The sequence below is a fragment of the Canis lupus genome, chromosome 21 (genome assembly GCF_003254725.2).
Source record: "Canis lupus dingo isolate Sandy chromosome 21, ASM325472v2, whole genome shotgun sequence".
NCBI lineage: Eukaryota > Metazoa > Chordata > Mammalia > Carnivora > Canidae > Canis > Canis lupus.
Window position 1 is genome coordinate 33,000,395 of NC_064263.1, and position 23,494 is coordinate 33,023,888.

General features: G+C 38.2%; 1 protein-coding gene across 2 annotated transcripts in view; it reads right to left on the reverse strand.

The window, feature by feature from the left end:
- DENND5A (DENN domain containing 5A) overlaps nucleotides 1-23,494 on the reverse strand; it is a 108,188-nt gene that overhangs the window by 24,331 nt on the left and 60,363 nt on the right. For both annotated transcript variants that reach the window (XM_025459437.2, XM_049098764.1), the window contains 6 exons: nucleotides 18,651-18,968; nucleotides 17,240-17,455; nucleotides 16,477-16,711; nucleotides 7,816-7,966; nucleotides 7,049-7,142; nucleotides 4,500-4,631 (listed from right to left, as the gene is read on the reverse strand). In XM_025459437.2, coding sequence (XP_025315222.1) covers nucleotides 4,500-4,631; nucleotides 7,049-7,142; nucleotides 7,816-7,966; nucleotides 16,477-16,711; nucleotides 17,240-17,455; nucleotides 18,651-18,968 — 1,146 coding nt within the window. The remainder of the gene's footprint in view (nucleotides 1-4,499; nucleotides 4,632-7,048; nucleotides 7,143-7,815; nucleotides 7,967-16,476; nucleotides 16,712-17,239; nucleotides 17,456-18,650; nucleotides 18,969-23,494) is intronic.

Sequence of the window (23,494 nt, forward strand, 5' to 3'; positions counted from 1 at the left end):
CACTGTACAGCATTCCATCATATAAATATACAAATTATTTATTAACTCTCTTACTGATTGGTATTTGAGTTGTTTCCTGTTTGGGCATACTACAAAGAATGCTGCTATAAAACTACTTGTATATATCTCGGGGATCACACTACAAGGGGTTCTCTAGGGCATCTATCTAGAAAAAGCATTGCATCGATAATGCTACACTGGTTTCCAAAGTGGTCACACTAACTTATATGTCTGAGAGTTCTTGTTGCTCCACATGCTAACCAACATTTAGCAATGCTAGATTGATTATTGTTATTTCTTCAATTCTAATATGTACATTTCTCTGCATATTAACATCTCTGAAATTGGGATGTATTTCATAGTCTTTGTTGACCAGATAGTAGACACAAGAAGTTGTCCCTGCCAGGCATACATCTCAAGACTGGAGAATAAATGTCAGCAGCTTGGAAACCAAATCTCAGAAACAACAGAGAAGGTTTCTTTAAAGAAAGGCACAACCACAATGTTCTTGATGGCAGAAAAGAAAAACATTGTGTGGAAAATAACAGGGACACCTGGGTGGCTTAGCATTTGAGCATCTGCCTTCGGCTCAGGGCGTGGCCAGGATCTGGGATTGAGTCCCACATCGGGCTCTCCTTGCAGGGAGCCTACTTCTCCCTCTACCTACGTCTCTGCCTCTATCTGTCATAAATAAATAAATAAATAAAATCTTTAAAAAATAATAAATACTAATGACTCAGAGTGAGCTGATAGAAGTTGTTTTTTAAACACCTGAATTCAAAATATCAGTATTGATATATCCATCTAATTTATAACTGTAATAATTTCTTCTGTAAAAGAAAGTATATTTGATTTCATCCTCTAAATGACAACTTACAAATTGAAAAATTCAGGAGAATCTATTTTTTTTTTCCATTGGTGAATAAATAGGATGTAGTAGAAATCAAGTTAATTGAATTGTCCTAAAAGGTATGGTATACTAATTTGGTTGAAAGGCTATAATTTTTCTTAGAAATTACATTCATAACTACAACATTAAAAATTAAGAATGGCTATATTTTGGAGGTATCTGGGTGGCTCAGTTGGTTAAGTGCCTAACTCTTGGTTTTGGCTCAGGTATGATCTCCCAGTCAAAGCCCAACATGGCGCTCCCCTCAACGGGGAGTCTGCTTCCCCCTGCCCCTCCCCCTGCTGGTGTGTGCAGGGCACACATGCACACGCGCGCGTGCGCACACACACACACACACTCTCACTCTCTCTCATAAATAAATAAATCTTTAAAAATATATATAATGGCTATATTTTGATCCAACAATCGTACTTCTGAGTATATATCTAAAAGAACTGAAATCAATCTCAAAGAGCTATCTGTACCTCATCATTACCCCATTATTCACATCAGCCAAGATACAGAAACAATTCAAATGTTCATCAACAGATAAATAAACAAAATGTGGTATAGATATACAATAGAATATTACACAAAAGAATATTATTCGGCCTTTAGAAAGAAAGAAATCCTACCATTTGCAGCAACATGAACCAGAAGAACATTATACTAAGTGAAATAAGCCAGTCACAAAAGGACAAATACTACACAATTCCACTTACATGAAGTATCTAAAATAGTCAAACTCACAGAAGCAAACAGAATGGTAATTGTCAGGGGAAGGGAAAAGTAGGAAAGGGAATTGTTGCTCTGTAGGTGTAAAGTTTCAGTACGTAAGATGAGTAGTTTTAGAGGACCGCTGATCAACGTAGCACCTATTATTTTTATTTTAATTCCAAAATAGTTAACATACAGTTATATTAGTATCAGGTGTACAATACAGTGATTCAACAATTGTATACATTACTCAGTGCTCATCCCAATAAGTATGTTCTTTTTAATCTTCCTTCAACTACTTCACCCATCCCTCTACTCTCTTCCTGTTAACCACCATTTTGTTCACTATAGTTAATACATATATTTTATCTAATATGCTCACTATAATATATATATATTATATATAATAATAATATATATAGTTAGCCTATTTTTTGGTTTGTCTTTTTTTTCTTTGTTTCTCTCTCTCTTAAGTTCAACATACGATTGAAATCATGGTATCTGGGGCGCCTGAGTGGCTCAGTGGTTTAGCGCCACCTTCAGCTCAGGTTGTGATCCTGAAGTCCCAGGATCCAGTCCCACATCGGGCTCCCTCCAGGGAGCCTGCTTCTACCTCTGCCTGTGTCCCTGCCTCTCTCTCTCTGTGTCTCTCATGAATAAATAAATAAAATATATTAAAAAAAAAAAAAAGAAAGAAATCATGGTATCTGTCTTTCTCTAACTTATTTCACTTAGCATTATACCCTCTAGATCTATTCATGTCACAAATAAGATTTCATTCTTTCTTCTAATATTCTTATACATATACACCACTTCTTTATTCATCAATCAGTGGACACTTAGGCTGCTTCCATAATTTGGCTATCATAAATAATGCTACTATATAAACACAGGGGTGCATATATCTTTTGGAACTGTATTTTTGTATTCTTTGAGTAAATACCAAGTAGTACAATTGCTAGAACATAGGGTTGTTTTAATTTTTTGAGGAATCTGCATACAATTTTACACGATGGCTGTACCAGTTTGCATTCTCACCAACAGTGCACAAGGATTCCTTTTCTTCCTTGTTAACATCTGTTTCTTGTGTTTTTTATTTTAGCCATTCTGACAGGTTTGAGGTGATATATCATTATGGTTTTGATTTGCATTTCACTGATGATGACTGGTATTGAGCATTTTTTTCATGTATGTGTTGGCCAGCTCTATGTCTCCTTTGAAGAAATGTCTGCTCATGTCTTCCGCCCATTTTTAATTGTATTATTTGTTTTACTGGTTTTAAGTTGTATAAATTCTTCACATATTTTGGATACTAGCCCTTTATTAGATATGTCATTTGCAAATACCTTCTCCCATTCAGTAGGTTGCCTGTTAGTTTTGTTAATTATTTCCTATGCTGTGCAGAAGTTTTCGTTTTGATGTAGTCCCAAAGTTTTTTTTGCTTTTGTTCACCTTGCTCAAGAGACATATCTAGAGAGATGTTGCTGTGGCTGAGGTCAGAGAAATTATGGCCTGTAATCTCTTATGGAATTTTTATGGATCTCAGGGGTGCCTGGGTGGCTCAGTCGATAAGCACCTATCTTCAGCTCAGTTCATGATCCCAAGGTCCTGGGATGGAGCCCCAAATGGGGGTGGGGGGGGTGGGGAGGGGTCCCTGCTCAGCAGGGAATCTGCCTTTCCCTCAGCTCATGCTCATTCTTGCTCTAAGAAATAAATAAAATTTTTGAGAGAGAGAGAGAGAGAGAATAAGTCTCAAGTTAAGTGTACTTACTATAAAAACAAACCAAGCCCACAGAGTAACACAGGGAAATTTTTGAAAATGATAGATATGTTTAGCATCTTGATTGTGGTGATAGTATTATGGGTGTATGCCTATGTCCAAACTTGTCAAAATGTGTACATTAAAATATGTGCGTAGGGGCACATGGGTAGCTCAGTTGCCTAAACTACCGACTCTTGATCTCAGCTCAGATCTTGATCTCAAGGTCATGCATTGGTATGGAACCTACTTAAAAAATATATATGTATGCACTTTTTGTATATCAAGTATACCTCAATAAAGCTTAAAAACAGGGACACCTGGGTAGCTCAGCAGTTGAGTGTCTGCCTTTGGCTCAGATCCGAGATTCTGGGATCTGGGATCGAGTCCCACATCGGGCTCCCCATAGGGAGCCTGCTTCTTCCTCTGCCTGTGTCTCTGTCTCGCTCTGTGTGTCTTCCATGAATAAATACGTAACAATAAAAAAAAAATAAAGCTTAAAAACATTACTGTCTGTAGAATTGAGAAAAACATCCCAACAATAAGCTTAAACTATGGGGCAGCCTGGGTGGCTCAGCGATTTAGCGCTGCCTTCAGCCCAGGGCCTGATCCTGGAGACCTGGGATCGAGTCCCACGTTGGGCTCCTTGCAAGGAGCCTGTTTCTCCCTCTGCCTATGTCTCTGCCCCTCTCTCTCTCTCTCTGTGTGTGTCTCATGAATAAATAAGTAAAATCTTTAAAAATATAGTAGGCACCCAGTAAATTCTTGTGTCTAGATAATGAGATCACTGCTATCAGATTAAAACAGAAGCAAAAACATTTTCATGTGTGTAAGACTAATCTGTTGAAGACAACTGAACTATAAGGATTTCATATAAGTAATGTAAGATGTTTAAAGCTGAAAACTACATCCACCTCTCAGTTTTAAAGAATACATATTATGTTAATATCAAGCAAAGTATGCTTGCTCTCTGGCAATGGTATATTTATTCAAAACAACAAGATCTTAAAATCAATACTATCCCATTATATTAACAGTATTTTTAAAACCAAGAAAGAGTGGTCAGAGCCCAGATATGGTCTCCCCATGACCGCCAAGGGAAAGAACATACATACACAAGCAACCATGGCTCACCTTGTTGCGGCATTCCTTCAGCAGGCCCTCTACAAACTTCCAGTTGGTTTGAGCAATCACTGATGGGGAGAGGTTGGAGAGTTTGGGTTGGCGGATGGTACTGCCCATATTCCTGGCTTCCTGGATGTACTTCTACATCAGAGAAAAATCAAAGGTTTTTTGGGTCCATGCACACAAACTGCAGGTGTCCAGTACTAAGAGCCTGAAGAGGTCAATACTATCATCCCACATTTTCTTATGCCTCTTTCCTATGCTCACAGTTGGAGTGGGGAGGGTTTTAAATTCTTGCAGCAAAGACAAAAAAACTAAGAAAATATGATGATTTTTCTCTGATGTAAGTAAGGCATACTATGAGTACTGTAATTACCTTTGCTTTAATAATACAAGAGGTAAAGAACACATAGCTAACACAAAGCTAATAACACATGGCTGCAGCATGTATACAGCTCAATGTATAAACCCACTCAAATTTCAGAATATTACTGAGAAACTAATTTTCTACCGCAAGCTGCAAGGAGTTTAACTCCTCTGCCCATATCAAAGATAGATACCTACCCTTTCTATCATAAAGTATAGCCTTGCTAAATTAGGGTCTGGAAAATAATAGTGCACATTCAAAACAACTGCATTTTCTGTTTTTCTACAATGTGCTGTTAAATATACTATTTAACACAGAGCTCACATCAATTCAGTGAACTACACACTGACATCCTCTCAGAATCAGAAGTTCGCAACCAGTATTTTTACCCTAGACTTTATTCCAGGAATACAATTCTGTCCTTTATATCTTCTGGTCCCTCAATCTGCCCCCACTACCAACTCCCAAGTTTAGGCTTCAATTCCTTCACCTGGATTACTGCTACCTGACTCCTAGTTTGTTACCTACCTCCTATACCTCCTTACTACAAAGTATTCTGTCAGTAGCCTCCATTACACAACAACTACCAAGCATTTGATCCTTCATTTCTTCTACTTGAATGCTCTTCTTTGTCTCTCATCATCCCATCATCCTCCAAGGCTTAAAGAGATGGTGGTTCCATCACTCTTGTTTGAATACTACTCCAGGTAGAACTGACTTCTGATTTCTCTAATCAGAGATCAAACATTGGCTTGCTTTTCATATGGCCCTTTCAAAACACTATCCTACTGAAATTATTTGTGTATCTGACTTTATTTCCTTAATAAACTGATATCCCTTGAGGACAAGCCTGCCTCCTTGTCATCTTTATATTTCGAAGTATTTACTACAGTGATCTGACCAAGAAAACATGCTCAATAAACACTGTTGAAAGAAGTAATATGGAGGTGAGGTGGACGACCCAGGGGAGACTTATAAAATAATACCAAAATCCCAAATCCCTTATGCTCACCTTCACAAAAACTCTGGAACCCAATCATATCCTATAAATCAGAGGTTAAAAATTCATAACCAGGGCACCTGGGTGGCTCATTGGTTGAGTGTCTGCCTTTGGATTAGGTTGTGATCCTGGGGTCCTAGGATTGAGTCCTGCATCAGGCTCCCTATAGGGAGCCTGCTTCTCCCTCTGCCTATGTCTCTGCTTCTCTGTCTTTCTCATGAATAAATAAAATCTTTAAAAAAAATTCATAACCATACCTTGCAACTCTTATTTCTTTAAAAACAGCAAAGACAAAATGGCATTTATTTTCCCATTCACTGAGATGTCAGATACATACGAAAATAATATGCTTTAACAGATTTTTAAATGTACCAAATGTAAACTGCAGGTCTTTTCTCAAAGAGAAGTTCTTGAAATGGGTTTCTGAAGGTGAAGCTCCATTTTCACAACTTCTCTGGAATTAAATAAGGTAGGGTCTCCATCCAGAGGTTTAGAACTAGAAACTTTACTGGGAACAAGTTATAGTAGAGCTAAGAAACTCAGCTGGTAAACTCAGGGGGTCAATTCAGGAGTCCCTAACCCCTAGGCACCTGATTATAACATTCCTCTCTTTTGCTCTTCTAAGCAAAAAAGTCAAGATTATGTTTTAAATTAAAATACATAAAAAACAGAAGAAAAGTCCTCCACCATCTAGTTTCAGAGATTCACAGTATTGACCCAAGTTTATCTTTTCTTCCTTCTCCAACAGAATTAACTTCTTTATTACAATACACTACCCAAAATAAGCCTCACAAATTATAAAGTAATTCTCCCAAATTTCAGAATCTTATTTTCTGAGGTTCCGGTCATACTCCCCAGAAAGCATCGTGCAAGACTGAGTACTGAAAGGACAGTGAAAGGCTCTCTTCTTAAGCACAGAGATCATTCCTGATGGGGCTGCAAACAGTGTGGCTCAGGGAGAGGACCTACCTGGTTAGTAGCCAGCTGTCACTTGCAGAACATCATACATCCTGGATTTGTCATAACCAAGGCCCAGGATCAGGTATGAGGAACTAACCCTAGTATTAACCCTTCTTTATGGGGAAAGGTTATTGCTAAGACATTTGAATTAGACCAGAGGCCAAGGGAATGGGAAAGAGAAAGAGAGTGTAGAATAGTCATAGTGTCACTGTCACTCTTAAGGTTTCTTACCTCTCTCTGGTCATTATCTAAACGCAGGTGTTCTGTGTGCTGCTTCTGCCGATCTTTCCGCCTCCACTGGGCAGGAGCATTCCTTTTTGTCCACCTGGCAGAATCCAAGCAGGCAAATTATGAACATCATGCTAAGAAAGTAAGGTCAAGTTACTGATAGGAGAGAACTTGAAAATCTAGGGAACAACACTGGGCATGGGAAAATCACCAAAAAGTCACCAGAGATAGTTCAGAGACCTTGAGGAAAAGGAGCTTAAGAGATCAGTGACTGGGCAAGAAAAACTCCCCAGGGAACACAGATCTATCTCTCTTAAGGCACGTACCAAAAACCTCACATGCAGATCCAAAACTATACTCGTTCAACACTTTCTGGGCTTTGATATACTCATCTCCAAAATAACTACAAAAGAGCAACCCTGCTAAAGTATCTACTTTTAGTTCAGTCTCCAATTATTTCAGTTACCACTTACTGAAGACACGATGCTAGGTATGGTATGGGATTTAGTCGAAAGATGATTGTAACCTATCTACAGTCTAGCTTTTCACAGCTTCTGGGCATGTGGAGCTATCCCAATTTGCAGAGTAGAGACAGGCACTAGTCATCTTTGTCACCTGTTTTCCTGTTCAAACAAGTGAACAACCTGGACAGTCTGGGTCTTTTCCATATTTGCTTTACAAAATTCCAGGGATCGTCTATCAGCTCAGACCTAGATACTGGATAACTCTCATCACCTGGTTAAGGAGCTGGATCCTTGGGGTTGACTCACTTGTTGCTGGCTGGCCCAGTGGAGAGTACATCAGACTGCAACTTAGGGAAAAAGCCCGGCTCATACTTCCCTTGTCCAATCTTCATATCAAGTAAATGGGGATGAATCGCAGTATGGTCGATTTTTGCCAGACGCAGTTCAATTGCTTTCTCTGGATGAGAACAACAACAAAAATAAGTCAAATATTTTTTTAAATTTTAAAAAATATACCATATTCTAAGCTGTAAAGTAAGTCTCAATACATTTAAGATCATGTGAATCATAAAAAGTACGTCCTCTGACCACAATAATCAATAATAACATCTTAAAACTAAATAAATACACTTCTATGTAAAACTCATGGCTAAAAAAAAATCAGAAAGTATTTTTAAACTGAATAAAGATGAAACACAAAATATCAGCATGTCATTAAAATATTACTCGAAAGGATATTTACAGCACTAAATGCCTATTTTTGACAAAGGTCTCAAACCAATGACCTCAGCTTCCACCTAAAGAAACCAGAAAAAGACGAAGAAATTAAATCCAGAGTAAATACAAGAAAGGAAATAATAAAGGCCAGAGTAAAATCAATGAAATCAGAGAAAATTAATAAATCAAAACACTGGTTCTTTCAGAAGATCAGGAACACTAATTTTAAAAAAGTCTGGTCAGGATAAAAAGGCAGACAAATTAACAGTATCAGGGATGATAGAGGTGACATTGCTACAGATTCTTCAGATATTAATAATGGAATATTATAAATAATTTAATGCCAATAAATTTAAAAGTAGGTTAAGGGGTAGCCCGGGTGGCTCAGCAGCTTAGCGCTGCCTTCAGCCCAGGCTGTGATCCTAGAGACCCGGGATCGAGTCCCACATCGGGCTCCCTGCATGGAGCCTGCTTCTCCCTCTGCCTGTGTCTCTGCCTCTGTCTCTCTGTGTGTCATGAATAAATAAGTAAAATCTTAAAAAAAATAAAAATATGGGGATCCCTGGGTGCCTTAGGGGTTTAGCTGCTGACTTTGGACCAGGGTATGATTCTGGAGTCCTGGGATTGAGTCCCACATCAGGCTCCCAGCATGGAACCTGCTTTTCCCTCTGCCTGTGTCTCTGTCTCTCTGTCTCTCTCTCTCTCTCTGTCTCCCATGAATAAATAAAATCTTTTAAAAAAATAAATAAAAATAAAAAATAAAATAAAAATAGGTTAAATGCAGAAACTCCTTGAAAAACAGAAATTGTGAAAGCTCATTCAAGAAATAGATAATATAAATAGCCCTATATCTATTTTTAAAATTGAATCTGTAGTTTATTTTTTAATTTTTTCAGGTAGGCTCCATACCCAATGTGGGGCTTGAATTCACAACCTTGAGAGGAAGAGTTGCTTGCTCTATCAACAGAGCCAGCCAGGTGCCCCTGAATCTGTAGTTTAAAACCTTCCCATAGGGCAGCCCGGGTGGCTCAACAGTTTAGCGCCGCCTTCAGCCCAGGGTCTGATCCTGGAGACCCGGGATCGAGTCCCACGTCCGGCTCCCTGCATGGAGCCCGCTTCTCCCTCTGCCTGTGTCTCTGCCTCTCTCTCTTTCTCTGTGTCTCTCATGAATAAATAAATAAAATATTTAAAAAATAAAAAAATAAAAAATAAAAATAAAACCTTCCCATAAAAAACTCCAGGCCCAGTGATGCCTGGGTGGTTCAGTGGTTAGGTGTCTGCCTTGAGCCTAGGGAGTGATCACAGTCTGGGGATTGAGTCCTGCATCACGCTGCCTGCAGGGAGCCTGTTTCTCCCTCTGCTTGTGTCTCTGCCTCCCTCTCTATGTCTCTGATGAAAAAATAAATAAAATCTTAAAAAATAAACAAACAAAAAACTCCAGGCCCAGATGGCTTCACTGATGAATTTGCCAAACCCGTAGAGGTCTCCCAGGAAACTGAAGAGGAGAGAATTTTTGCCAACTTATTGGCTTTATTTATTCTTATATATTCTAATATATTATTTATTTATTTATTTATTCATTCATCCATTCATTCTTATCCTGATACCAAATTAGACCAAAGGAAAAAAAAAATTAGACCAAGATATTACCAAAAACAACTATGAACCAATATCCCTCATGAACATACATGTAAAAATTCTAAACTAAATTTTAGTAAACCCAATCCAATAATATGTAAAAAGGATAATACATCATGACCAAGTACAGTTTATTTCAGGAATGCAAGTTGATTTACACATTCAAAAATCAATGAATGTCATTCACCAAATTAAAAAACTAAATTTAATAACCATATAATTACCTCAATAGATGCAGAAGAAGCATCTGACAAAACAAAACATTCACTTCTGATAAAAACTCTCAGTAAACTAGTAACAGAAACAAACATTCATCTATTAAAAGATATCCACTGAGGGGCACCTGGGTGGCTCAGTCAGTTGAGCATCCAACTATTGATTTCAGTGCAGGTCATGATCTCAAGGTAGTGAGATTGAGCCCCATGTCAAGCTCTGAGCTCAGTGGGGAGTTGGCTTGAGATTCTCTCTCTCCCTGCTAAGGGCTTGTGCACTCTCTCTCTAAATAAATAAATCTTAAAAAAAATTATATCCAATGAAAAACCCATCATACTTAATGGTGAATGTTTTCCCCTAAAATCAGGACTAAGACAACAATGTCCACTATCACCATGTCTATTTGACACTATAGTAAAGATTCTAGCCAGTGCAACACAGCAAGATAAAGAAATAAAAGGCATCTGGATTGGAAAGGAAAAAGTAAAACTATAATTATTTACAAGTAATATGATTACCTATGTAAAAAAATCTGCTAGAATGTACAAAAAACTACTAGAAATAATAATATGGTTGCAGGGCACATATCAATATACAGAACTCTACTGTATTTCTATATCTTAGCAAAGAACAATCAGAAATTAAAATTTTAAAATACCATTTATAATAACACCAAAAAATATGAAATACTTAAAAGGATAAATCTGACAAAAGACATGTAAAACTTGCACACTGAAAACTACATAACTCTGAGAGAAATTAAAGAAGACCTAAATAAATGGAGAAATATGCCACCCCATGGATGAGAGAACTCAGTAATGTTAAGGTGTCAAATCTCTCTAAATTGATCTATGGATTCAAGGCAATTTCAATCAAAATCTCTAAAGTTTATTTGTGAAAACTGATAAGCTGATCATATATATATAACAAAGAACCCAGAATAGTCAAAGCAACTTTGAAAAAGAATAAAGTTGGAGGACTAACATTACCTAACTTCAAGATTTCATACAAAACTACAGTAATCCAGACAGTGTGGTACTGATGTAAATATAGACTAAAAGATTAATGAAACAAAACACAGAATCTAGAAATAGACTCACACGTATATAGAGCAATATTTTAACAAAGGTTAGAAGACAATTCACTGGAGAAAGGGCTAGTTATTTCAACATATGACACTGGAACAAGTAGATATCCACATGGAAAAAACGAACTTAGATTCTTAGCTTATGCATCTATAAAAATTGAAATGGATCATAGACTTAAATATAAAGCCTGACTATATAAAACTTTTAGAAAGAATTATAGAGAAAAAAAAATCTATGACCTTGGTTAGGGCAAAAATTTCTTACATATAATACCAAAAGTATAACCTGTTTTTTTCCTAGAGATTTTATTTTTTAAGTAATCTCTACACCCAACATGGGGCTCAAACTCACAACCCTGAGACCAAGAGTCTCCTGCTCTACCAACTAAGCCAGCAAGCATCCCAATTTTTAAAAAATATTTTATTCATTTATTCATGAAAGACTGAGAGAGTGAGGCAGAGACACAGGCAGAGGGAGAAGCCAGCCCCCTGCAGGGAGCCCAATGCAGGACTGGATCCCAGCATCCCAGGATCACGACCTGAGCCAAAGGCAGACGCTCAACCACTGAACCACCCAGGCGTCCCGTCCCACCCCATTTTTTTTTTTAAAGATTTGATCCATTTTTTGAAAACTGATAAATCAGGCCTCATCAAAAATTTTTTTAAAGATTTTATTTATTTATTAATGAGAGACCCAGAGAGAGAGAGAGAGAGAGAGAGAGAGAAGCAGAGACACAGGCAGAGGGAGAAGCAGGCTCCATGCAGGGAGCCCAACGTGGGACTCGATCCCGGGTCTCCAGGATCAGGCCTTGGGCTGAAGGCAGCGCTAAACCACTGAGCCACCTGGGCTGTCCTCATCAAAATTTAAAACATTGTTCTTTAAAAATCACTGTTAAGAGAACAAAAAGACAAGCCACAGAGTAAGGCAATATATGCAAATCATCTGTCTGATAAAGGACTTGTAACCAGAATATATAAACAACTTTTAAAACTCAATAAAAAGAAAACAAACAAGCCCAAAAGAGGGGAGAGGGAAGACACTTCACCAGAAAAGATGAAATGATGAATGGCAAATGAGCGATGGAAAAATGTTCAACACCATTAGTCATCAGGGACACCCAAATCAAAAATACAATGAGATATTACTACAAACCTATTAGAATAGCTAAAATTGAAAAGACTGACCATACCAAATGTTGGCAACAAGGTAGAGGAACTGTAACTCATACTCTGCTAACAGGAATATAAAATTACAACCAAACACTGTGAAAGACAATTTGTGAGTTTCTTTAAAAAAGTCAACATACAAATATCACATGATCCAGTCCTTCCATTTCTAGGTATTTATACAAGGGAAAGGAAAACATGTAAACAAATGTTCATAGCCCAAATGCCCACCAACAGGTAAATAAATTGCAGCAATATCTATACAATGGAATACTACTCAGCAATAAAGGGAACATGAATGAACCTCAAAATAATGATGCGGAGTAAAAGAAGCCAGACAAAAAGGAAAAGGAAAAGGAAAAGAAAAAGAGAAAAGAAAATACAGTGTGATTCCATTTATATAAAATTCTAGAAAATAACACATATCATAGCACTGGTTGCCTCAGCATTTGGGGGGAGAATGGGGACGGGACAGGATGGAGGTATTACAAAAGGCCATGAGGAAACTTCTGAAAATAATGAATGTATTTGCTTGTTCTTGATGTAAATGTATACATATACCAAAACTTTAAGTATGTGCAGTTTTCTTACATCAATTATACTTCAAAAAATATTTTTAAAGATTTTGAGAGAGACAGATGGACAGAAAGAGCACAAGCCAGAGGAGGGGCAAGCTGACTTCTCCGTTGAGCAGGGAGCCCAACATTGGGCTCAATCCCAAGACCACGAGATCACAACCTGAGCCAAAGTTTTCAAAAATTTTAAAGAATAAGGCAGGTCCCCACCTGGGACTACAGTGAGCCCTGAAGGGTTCTTATCTTAGACCAATCTGTGGGAGCCTGCCTGCAAGTTGAGAGGAGAAACAGGCTCATGTGCACTTTGCTTCTCAGAGCACCTCCTGCCCTCATGTTTGCAGCACCTCTAGGTTGGTGTGGATCATGAGCCAAGCCGGCCAATTAAAAAAAAAAAAAAAAAAAAAAAGGAGTAAGAACCAAAAAAGCTGGTAACTCTCCTGGTATTTCCTAGTCATATAAAAATATCTCAGCCTTTGGGACTTGATGTTATCCTAGGTCAAGTCACCTTCTCTCTTTGGGCCTCCCTCACTTCCTCCCAATCTTACTCTCATTCAGAGGATTTATTCAGTGTCTAAAATGTGCCAGAGGGCAGCCCGAGTGCCTCAGCAGTTTAGCACCGCCTTCAGCCCAGGGCACCTTCAGCCCAGGGCGTGATCCTGGAGATCCGGGATTGAGTCCCACGTTGGGCTCCCTGCATGGAGCCTGCTTCTGCCTGTGTCTCTGCCTCTCTCTCTGTGTCTCTCTCATGAATAAATAAATAAAATCTTAAAAAATAAAAAAATAAAATGTGCCAGGTGCTATTCTAGGCCTTGCAGATACAATGGTGAATCAAAAAAACACCTTTATCTATAAAATTAGTCAGTGAGAACTGATTGCCATCAAGATCCCCTTTAAATGCAGCATTTTTAAGGATCTCCAAAAAGATCCTTTTAGTTCTGTTTTTACCATTTTCCAAACAGGTTGCTTCAAGAAGCTGAGGTGTGAGATGGGGTGAGGTGACTAAACTAGTCCTCCAGGCCAGGGATCTGAGGCCAGTGGCAAAAACTCTACTCTAGCATATTTGGAGTACATCTCTCAGGAGCATACCTAAAATACTGCCATTATTCCTAGGAGCAAAGCACAGAGTTGCCAAGGGGTCTGTGACCCATTTTCCTAAAAATGAGTCGTACAAAGGAGGACCCATTAGAACACGTGCCCTGGCCACAACTGAGACCAGAGTAATTCAAATCAGCATGCTGCAGTGTTTGGCTTTCAACAAATGGATTATAGATGGGCTGAGAATTGATTGCCTAGACCCTTGTGGCTGATGCGCAAGGCCTCAAGTGACTAGAGCTTCCTGCTTTATAGCCTCTTGCTATAAGCAAATCCTTCCCTTTATTCCAGTGAATCATATACACAATTTTCAAATGCAGCACAACATGAAAAGATTGGGAAGTCCTGATTTAAACTGATGGCTTGGGAGATGTTTCTGTAAACTGACCCTCTTTAAAAAAAAATCTCTGTCAAACTTCCTAGAACCAAAATATTAGGCAGGGTTAAGGAATACGAAGCCTGATGTGTTCCAGGAGCCAATAATAACTATGTTAGAGTAATCCACTTACATAAGCAACATGTCCTAAAGCCTTAACCAAGAGGACTGTCATCTTAATAAAGGCCTGGAATAAGAGCTAAAAGGTAAAGATAGACAGCTAGAGAATATGATTTTGATGAAGACTGGACTTTGTCCAAATTGTCACCAATTTTGGGGTGCCTGGGTGGCTAAGTAAGGTAACTTCGACTCTTCATTTCGGCTCAGGTCATGATCTCAGGGTCATGAGACTGAGCTCCACATTGGGCTCCATGCTCAGTGCAGAGTCAGCTTGCAATTCTTTTTCTCTCCCACTCCCTCTCCTTCTGCTCTTCCCCAGGATCTTGTGCACACACATACACACACACACACACACACACACTCACCCTCTCTAAGATAAATAAAATCTAAAAAAAAAAAAAAAAAATGTCACCAGTTTCATCTTCAAAACCTAGAAAAATACGTGGTACATTCATTCACTCAGTAAATATTTGTTGATACACCTACCAATTGAGCATATAACAGATATTATACTATTTAGTAAATGAATGAACAAAATATACAAACAGGCTAAAAGAAGGACACTGAACAACCCACAAGGAAGTAATCACACTACTTAATCTGACACCTTAAATGAGACTATTCTCTAGCTAAACTGACCTAGATAGGGCCTCTGCAAACAAAAAGGTGTTTTCAATCATGCATGTAGGAAACAACTTTTAACATCTATGCACTAGGCCAATGCTAGCAGACCGAGGGCAAGAAACTGAATAGTCTCTGCTCTTAAACTGTTCTCTAATAATGACAGTGCAAACAAATAGAGATTATAGAGAAGACACAAGGACAAAGCACCACAGGAGCAGAGCAAAGCACCACTGACTCAGCCTGAGGTCATCAGAAAAGGCTCCAAAGAGGAAGAGACATTTCAGTTAAGTTTTTGCAGCAAACACTGTCAAGTGCCTAATCATAACTCATATATCTTTCTTTCTTGCTGGTAGAGCCTCAGTATTGTTCTGGGTAACATTACACCCAGTTCAATATTCACTTTCATAGCTTCCTTTGCACTTATGGATGGTCATATAACATGGTTGTGGCCTATGAGACAACAGAAATTGTTGGGAATTTCTGGGATAGCTTTTGTTTTCTGATACAAGAGGGAAAATATCACTGGCAACAATCTTCCCCTCTTCCTGCCTTGAATGTAAACATAAAAAGCCTCTTATAACCACGAGGCAACAAGTATGAATATAAAAGTCAATATACTAAGGATAACCGAATGAAAAGATAGAATCTCAGTTCTTGATTACACTGTTAAGCAACTGAGCCAACACCAAAAACCACAATTCTGCACTTGTTAGTAATTTGAGAAAAATAACCTCATCTGTCTAACCAAAAGCTGATTAGATTTTCTATTTCTTATAGCAGGACTCATTTCTAACGACACAGTGTTTTGTTTTGTTTTTTAAAGATTTATTTATTCATTCATGATAGACACAGAGAGAGAGAGAGAGAGGCAGAGACACAGGCAGAGGAAGAAGCAGGCTCCATGCCAGGAGCCTGATGCGGGACTCGATCCCGGGACTACAGCATTGCGCCCTGGGCCAAAGGTAGGTGCTAATCTGCTGAGCCACTCAGGGATCCTCTCCTGTTATTTTTTTTTTTTTTAAGATTTTATTTATTTATTCATGAGAGACACAGAGAGAGAGCCAGAGACATAGGCAGAGGGAGAAGAAACAGGCTCTACGTAGGAAACTCAATGTAGGACTTGACCCCAGGACTCTAGGATCACATCCTGAGCCGAAGGCAGACACTCAACCACTGAGCTACTCAGGCATCCCAGATACAGTGTTAAAGTAGAAGTAGTCTGCCAGGCAAAAAAAGAGGAAGGCAATGGGAATAATTTATGCAGAAACAGAAACAGGGAAAGAAGCTGGCATGTTTAGGAACAGGGACACTCTAGTGACATAATCCAAAAGGCAAGTACAGCACCAAAAAAGTCTCACCTGCTTCATCCACAGTAGTACACTTCTGGTACATGGATGTGCGGAGAGTAGGTGTCCGAACATTCAACAGCCTGATCTTGTCTACTCGAGAATCAAATACCCGGAGCACTGGGTCTTTATCATCATCGTCATGACACATGATTTTGTTATCAATGAAAGAAGCAAACATCTGGGTCTCTAGGAATCTTGAGAGGAAGGGCAGATATGGCTCAGGCTGGTCTGATAGAAAAGATGCCTGGTGAGACCGAAAGGGAACACAGTCATGAAAAAGGAGAGAAAAGCAGGTAAATCAGCCTTGACCAACAAAGGTAACACACCCAAAGGATCCAGTAGGTTATTTTTTTCCTAGGTTTCCTGAGGTTTCCTAGGTCTTTATGAAAAGCAAACAGCAAAATCTCTTCATTGTTTTTTTTAACACATATAATATCAGATACTCTGAAACTTTGACACACTAGCTCAAACTTACTCAGGTAACCTACTATGGCAACCAATCTTCCCAGAATCTTTTTTTCTTCTTCCCAGAATCTTGATGTTCAACCTGCATATGCACCTTAGCTCAAAGGAGCTCTCTGACTAAAGGTAAGTAACCTGTTAGTAACAACAAGCACTCTGTTCTAAAACAAGATTTCATATTTCATCAGAAGGACCATGAACTTGTTTCCAGTACATAATATAATGAAAGAAAACGCATCTTAAGATAAATCCAAGCCAGAGGCTCTGGCAGGTTCTCATTCCTTACCACCTACCGAACACGATTACTCACTTTATCAAAGTTTTGCATCTGCTCCCTGTTGGTAAACCAGGACTCCTTATCCTGGCTGGGCTGAATGACAAACACCTCATAGTCTGCAAACATCTGAGTGAAACGATTTGCAAAAACTTCACGGATCTGAATGTTTAGCTGGTAAATTCTGAGTTCTTCCTCATCACACTGAACCTTCAGATCCTTATTGCTGCTGGGGTCTTCACGTACTTCCAGCTACAAAAAAAGAAACAACAGCTGAAAACATAAGCTTTCTCTTTATCCCCCCAAAATGCAACTCATCTGTCCCGCCCCCCCACACACACTCCCAGAGTAGCCCTGCAGTGGTCACGTACTTCACAGCAAATGCAGAAGAGAAAAAAAGAGAAGAAGAGAAAAAGAAAGGAATTCTGATACAGAAAAACGAGGGTATTGGCATCTGTAGGTACCCAGGAACTCAATGATAGTAGAAAGATCATTATGGGCAAAAAAAGTGACTCAACAATAGAGGAAAAGCTGCTACTTATCTCAAGGGTCAGGGAAAGGAAGAAATATGGTAAGTCAATGAGAAAATGATAAGGCAAAGCAACAAAGTCAAACTCTGGTTCTCCTTTCATTTCTTTGATTTTCTCCCCCACATCACTGTCCTTATCTTTCTCCCTAAGATTTTTTTCCTGTGTCTGTTTTAACCTCTCTAAATCTCTCTGTTTCCCTTTAGCCATCATTTTTTAAAAATATCTCCTTTACTAACTAAATAGAACAGGAAAATGAGATGTTTCATACTTAACTAAAAAAATAGCCCAACAACTGATTATATCAGCCCATTCTGCTTATAATTTATAAAAATAACAGTGAGAATGGGGGAGGGTGAAGAATGGGTAAAAAAACTACACAAAGTTAACAGTCTCATCAAAGTCAGGAGATAGAAAGCTAATTTCATCCCAGAAAAAGCATAGGACTAGCATTCAGAAGGACTAGGATCTAGCCCTCCACTCAGCCACTACCTAGGCATTTAATCTTGGGCTAAACACTCAAGCTCTCCAAGCCTTAGTTTCTTGGGTGATAAAACAGCATTTAACAATACCTGCTCTGCATGCTGTAGGTTGCTGTGAAACTCAAATGGCATTGGATGTGAAAGAGGTCTGAATACAAAGGTTACCACAGTCATCCCTTCAAGTCACTCTACTGTAGTGTTCACAAAGAATGACAGCAGGTCCTCCTTGACGCCCTGGTAAGAAGCTATCCAAACTTAGATTTAAGTAGCATTTACTAAGATAATGTTTGCCAGAATCTTCCATCCAAAAGCATTCTTCCACTGCTCACAAATAAGTCTTGCCCTGAACTAGGTGCTTTCTCATTTCACACTGTATTGCACCAGGATAGCCCCCTCATACAGACCAAATCTGTCACAAACTCATATATAGCATCTTACCTTTTCCAGGCTCACCCCAGTCCTCTTGACCAAGGCCTGCAGCCGGGCAATAGTTTCATTCTCCTTGAGGAGCTCATAGGAATGCAAAGGGGAGCCTGCGATGTTCCCATTCCTCTTGTCAGAGACAAGCTCAGAGGCCCGGAGCCTCTTCAGCTTGGAGGCACTCTCACTGCAATGAAGGTTCCCTTCAGGAGGAATGCCAAATGCCATGAGGATCTCAGAGACTTCCTGGACAAACTCCAACTTGTTGGGAAACTGAGGCAAGTCCTCTGGCAGCTCAATGAAGTGGTTGTCAATATCCACAAAGCAGAGGTTAGCCTGGCAGTCAAAACAAGATGAGGGTGAACAACTCCAGAGCATTAAGAGCATTAAAGCTTTAGAAAGGATAATGAAAAAAAAAAAAAAAAAAAAAAAAGAAAGGATAATGAACAAGAAAAAGAAGAAGAAATATCTGAAATTGGCATGTATGAGATACCGTATAAAGAAGGTGGGGCTCAGGAAGGAAATAGACCTGAGTTCTAATCTTCCCCTGCCACTTTCTAGGGAAACTTACTTAACCTTTCTGATTCTGTCTCCTCAGTTATAAAATGGAAATAAAGAGAGAAAAACAGGGGATCCCTAGGTGGCTCAGAGGTTTAGTGCCTGCCTTCAGCCCAGGGCATGATCCTGGAGTCCCTGGATCGAGGCCTGCATCAGGCTCCCTGCATGGAGCCTGCTTCTCCTTCTGCCTGTGTCTCTGCCTCTCTCTCTGTCTCTCATGAATAAATAAATAAAATCTAAAAAAAAAAAAAAAAAAAAGTGAGAGAGATAAAAACTTATCTTAGAGAGCAGTGGATTCTGTGATGACGTAAATATTCAGCACCTATTTATTAAAATTAAAACTTTATTTGTAAATTTAATATAAATTTTTTTCAAAATTCCAGAAAGACTTTTTTTTTTTCAGAAAGACTTTTTTTTTAACAGTGATGAATTAATTCTGAATCTTGCCTGAAAGAATAAAATAGCCAAGAAAATTTTGAGAAAACAACTGCCTTACTAGATTCTAATACAAACAAAATAATCTGCTGGAAAAGAAAAGTCTTGAACAGACTCATGTATCATGGATGGATCATTCAATAAATGTTTTCAGGACAGATGGCTGTACATTTAGAAATATTAAAATAGAATACCATACTCAAAAATAAACTTGAGATAGACTATAGATTTAAATATAAAAAATAAAACCACTTTATTTTCCTAAAAAGAGTATCTTTTAGAGATAGATATTGAATATATTTGAAAAACATAATAATGCTGTGTGAGACTTATTTCAAAATAATCCAGTAGGGTGAGAGGGGAGAGGGAAGATGATACAGAAAGAAGAGCAGCCATGAGTTGATGATTGTCATAAAATGATGAATGCTAGCTTCTATACTCTTACCTGTATTCATGTTCCCCATAACAAAAAGTTTAATAAGTTAAATAAACCCACAAAAGCATTAACAAAACTATAAAAGATTACTGCTCTATCTTAAGGTAGAGTTGGGCTCTCTAAACTTCATACAAGACTAAAAGCCAAAAAGGTAAATACTGCCATAAAAAAATTAAAAGATAAACAATCTAGGAAACAGTAATTGTCATAAATAACTCAAGGCTAATAACCAAAGAAATAATCATTGAAACAAAAATAATTCACCCAATTGAAAAGTGGGAACTTGTTATGGAAGGAAAACACAAAACTTCCAGTTAATTAATTTTTCCAATATATGAAAAGATGGGGGTGCCTAGGTGGCTCAGTCAGTTAAGCAATGGACTCTTGATTTTGGCTCAGGTCATGATTGCAGGGTCCTGGGATAGAGCCCCGCATCAGGCTCCACATTCAGCAGGGAATCGGCTTGAGGATTCTTCCTCTCCCTCTGCCTCTCCCCCCTGCTTACACACTGTCTCTCTCAAATAAATAAAGGTTTAAATATATATGTGTGTGTGTGTGTGTGTATGAAAAGATGTTCAATTTTGCTAATAATCCAAGAAATTCAGACAAAATATTTTTCAGCCACTGGGCTGGCAAAGATACAAGATCTATAAAGTCCAATGCTGGCCAAATTACTATAAAACAAACATCTCATACACTGATATTAGGAATATAAACTGAAGACTTTCTGGGGACAATCTAAAAACCTTTTTGAAAAAAAATAATAAAATAAAATAAAATAAAATAAAATAAAATAAAATAAAATAAAATAAAAACCTTTTTGCCCTGCGCAATCCAGAACTAGAACATTACCAATACTTTATCTACCTATATACTCTTCCCCAATTCCACCCTCCAACCTACATCTTCCCATCCCCAGGCAACTATGATTCAGAAAACTCTATTTATTATCTTTTTGCCTTTCATTTTATAATTTATCACATATATATGCCATTAAGTGTTTCCTTGTTTTTTAAATTTAAGAAAGGATTGCCATTCCTTAAGCAGTGTTATACTACTTATCTTCACTCAACACTGGGTTACTAAGAGTCAGCCATTTTCTTATATGTAGTTATATGATATTCATTTTCATTGCTGTATAATATTCCACTGTGTGGATGTAACACAGCTTATTTATCAATTTTCCCATTAAAGGGCATTTAAGTTCTTTCCTATTTATTGCTTTTACATTTTTACACGTTTCTTGGACATGTGCGCAAGATCTTCTCTTGGGTGTATCCTAGGAGTGGAATTACTGTGTTGTAAGCTATGCAAATGTGCAACTTTATAAAGATAATGCCTAGCTGTGTCCAAAGTGGTTATAACAATTTACATTTTTACCAACAATCTAGTGATCCTACTGATCAAAATCCTACCAAAACTTGGTACTATCAGATTTCTTAATTTGCCACTGAAATGGGAGCATTTAATTTATACTCCTCTGGTTGCTAGTGAAAAACATGTGCATTTTTATGCAATACTTATTCATGTCTTTAGCTCGTTTTTCTACTGGGTTGCTTTCATTATCCTACTAGTCTGTACAAGTTCTTTACAATCTTCTGATGCTAATTCTTTGTAGGTGTATGTGTTACATATCTTCTAGTTTTTATCATATCTTTTCATTTAAGATGCCTTTCTCTTAATTTAAAAAAATCAAATTTATACGCTAGTTTCTCTTTAGACCACATAAATCTTTTGCCTCTTACTAAAAATTTATCAATCTTTTATTTTATGGATAGTGCTTTCTGTACCTTGTTTACAAAGTCTTTACCCAAGGTCAGAAATGTACTTATTATCTTTAGAAGATTTAAACTTTTGCTCATAACATTTATAACTTCTTAATCCATCTCAAGTTGATTTTGTTATGATACTTTTACTTTTTTCCCTTTTGGACAAATAATTTTTCCAGCTCCATTATTTAACAATCCCTCCTTTGGATGGTACCTCTATTGTATATCAAAGGGCTGATCCACTGATCCTCCTAGTTTTCCCTGTACCAATGACATAAGTCTAGTTGAATATAACTATTCCACAAAATCTCAAAACTTCATGTATTTAACATGTCCATGCATGCATTCATTCAACAAACATTTGCTGGGTGCATAAACTATTCCATCTACCAATCTACAAGTAAAAAAAAAAAAGAGAAATTTTCTATATCTGAGATATAAAAATTAGAAGAAGAATCCCTTTAAAATTCACTTTCTGGAGTTCCTCCACTGGGTAACAAGTTTAAGCCTTGACTAGAAAAAGAGCCAATAAATGTTTAACGCCTAAAAATAGGCTTGTTTGTTCCCCTAAGATTCTAAAATTATAAATTCTTTCATATCAAGCCATTTAAAAAGACAGCAAAGACAATTAAATTTAGTCATGAAGATCACCTGCCTCATAAGCCTTGTCCATACAGCTAACAAAACAAAGTTGTATGACCCACCAGAGGCACACAATGCAATCATTTACCCCACTGGTTCTCCTCTCTGTAGAAAAAAAAAAGGCAGTTTATCCAATTGAAAATACAGAGGCATCTAAAAATAACTGCATCCACTCAACAATCCTTAGTTGGCTTTTCTCCCACTGATGTGAGCCAAATACAGAATGTCTGTAAAGAATTTTATGAACTCCAAATGCTATGTCCACATATTGTAGATATACTCCTGGTAGGAGGTAGCTAGAAGAGAGAGTGCAACTTAGGCATCTAGGAGATGGGCTAGATTAAGACAGGAGTCTCCGAGTAGATACCACTAGCCATTCTTTGCAGAGTTGGGCTAAAGGAGGTAAGGATGAGAAGGCAAAGTGAAATACGAGGTCATTCAAATACTAACCTCATACAATAGCCTCACACTATTTTCTCCCACACACCAAAAGTTCTGGCAAACAGAAGCAACTTGCAAGCCCACCTCAAACTCCTCATACACCCCTTTCCTCAGGTAAGAAGCCAACTCCTGCAAAACAACTTGGGAGATAAATAAATAAAATCTTTAAAAAAAAAAAAAAAAGGGGGGACGCCTGGGTGGCTCAGCGGTTGAGCATTTGCCTTCCGCTCAGGGTGTGATCCTGGAGACCCGGGATCGAGTCCCACGTCGGGCTCCCTGCATGGAGCCTGCTTCTCCCTCTGCCTGTGTCTCTGCCTCTCTCTCTCTCTCTCTGTCTCTCATGAATAAATAAATAAAATCTTAAAAAAAACAACAACAACAACAACTTGGGAGACAAAAAGTAACCTAGAAGAGACACTGAACCCACACGATCAGTGGGTTCCTGAGTCTGTGTAGACTCATTTAAATCCTACCTTGTTGGGAGAGGTAAGGGGAAGCCTTAGATGCTCTGAAGTAATAATAACCACATGGATCCCCAAAATACCAAAAAGTCTCCCAAATCTTTTCCTGCAGGAAGTCAC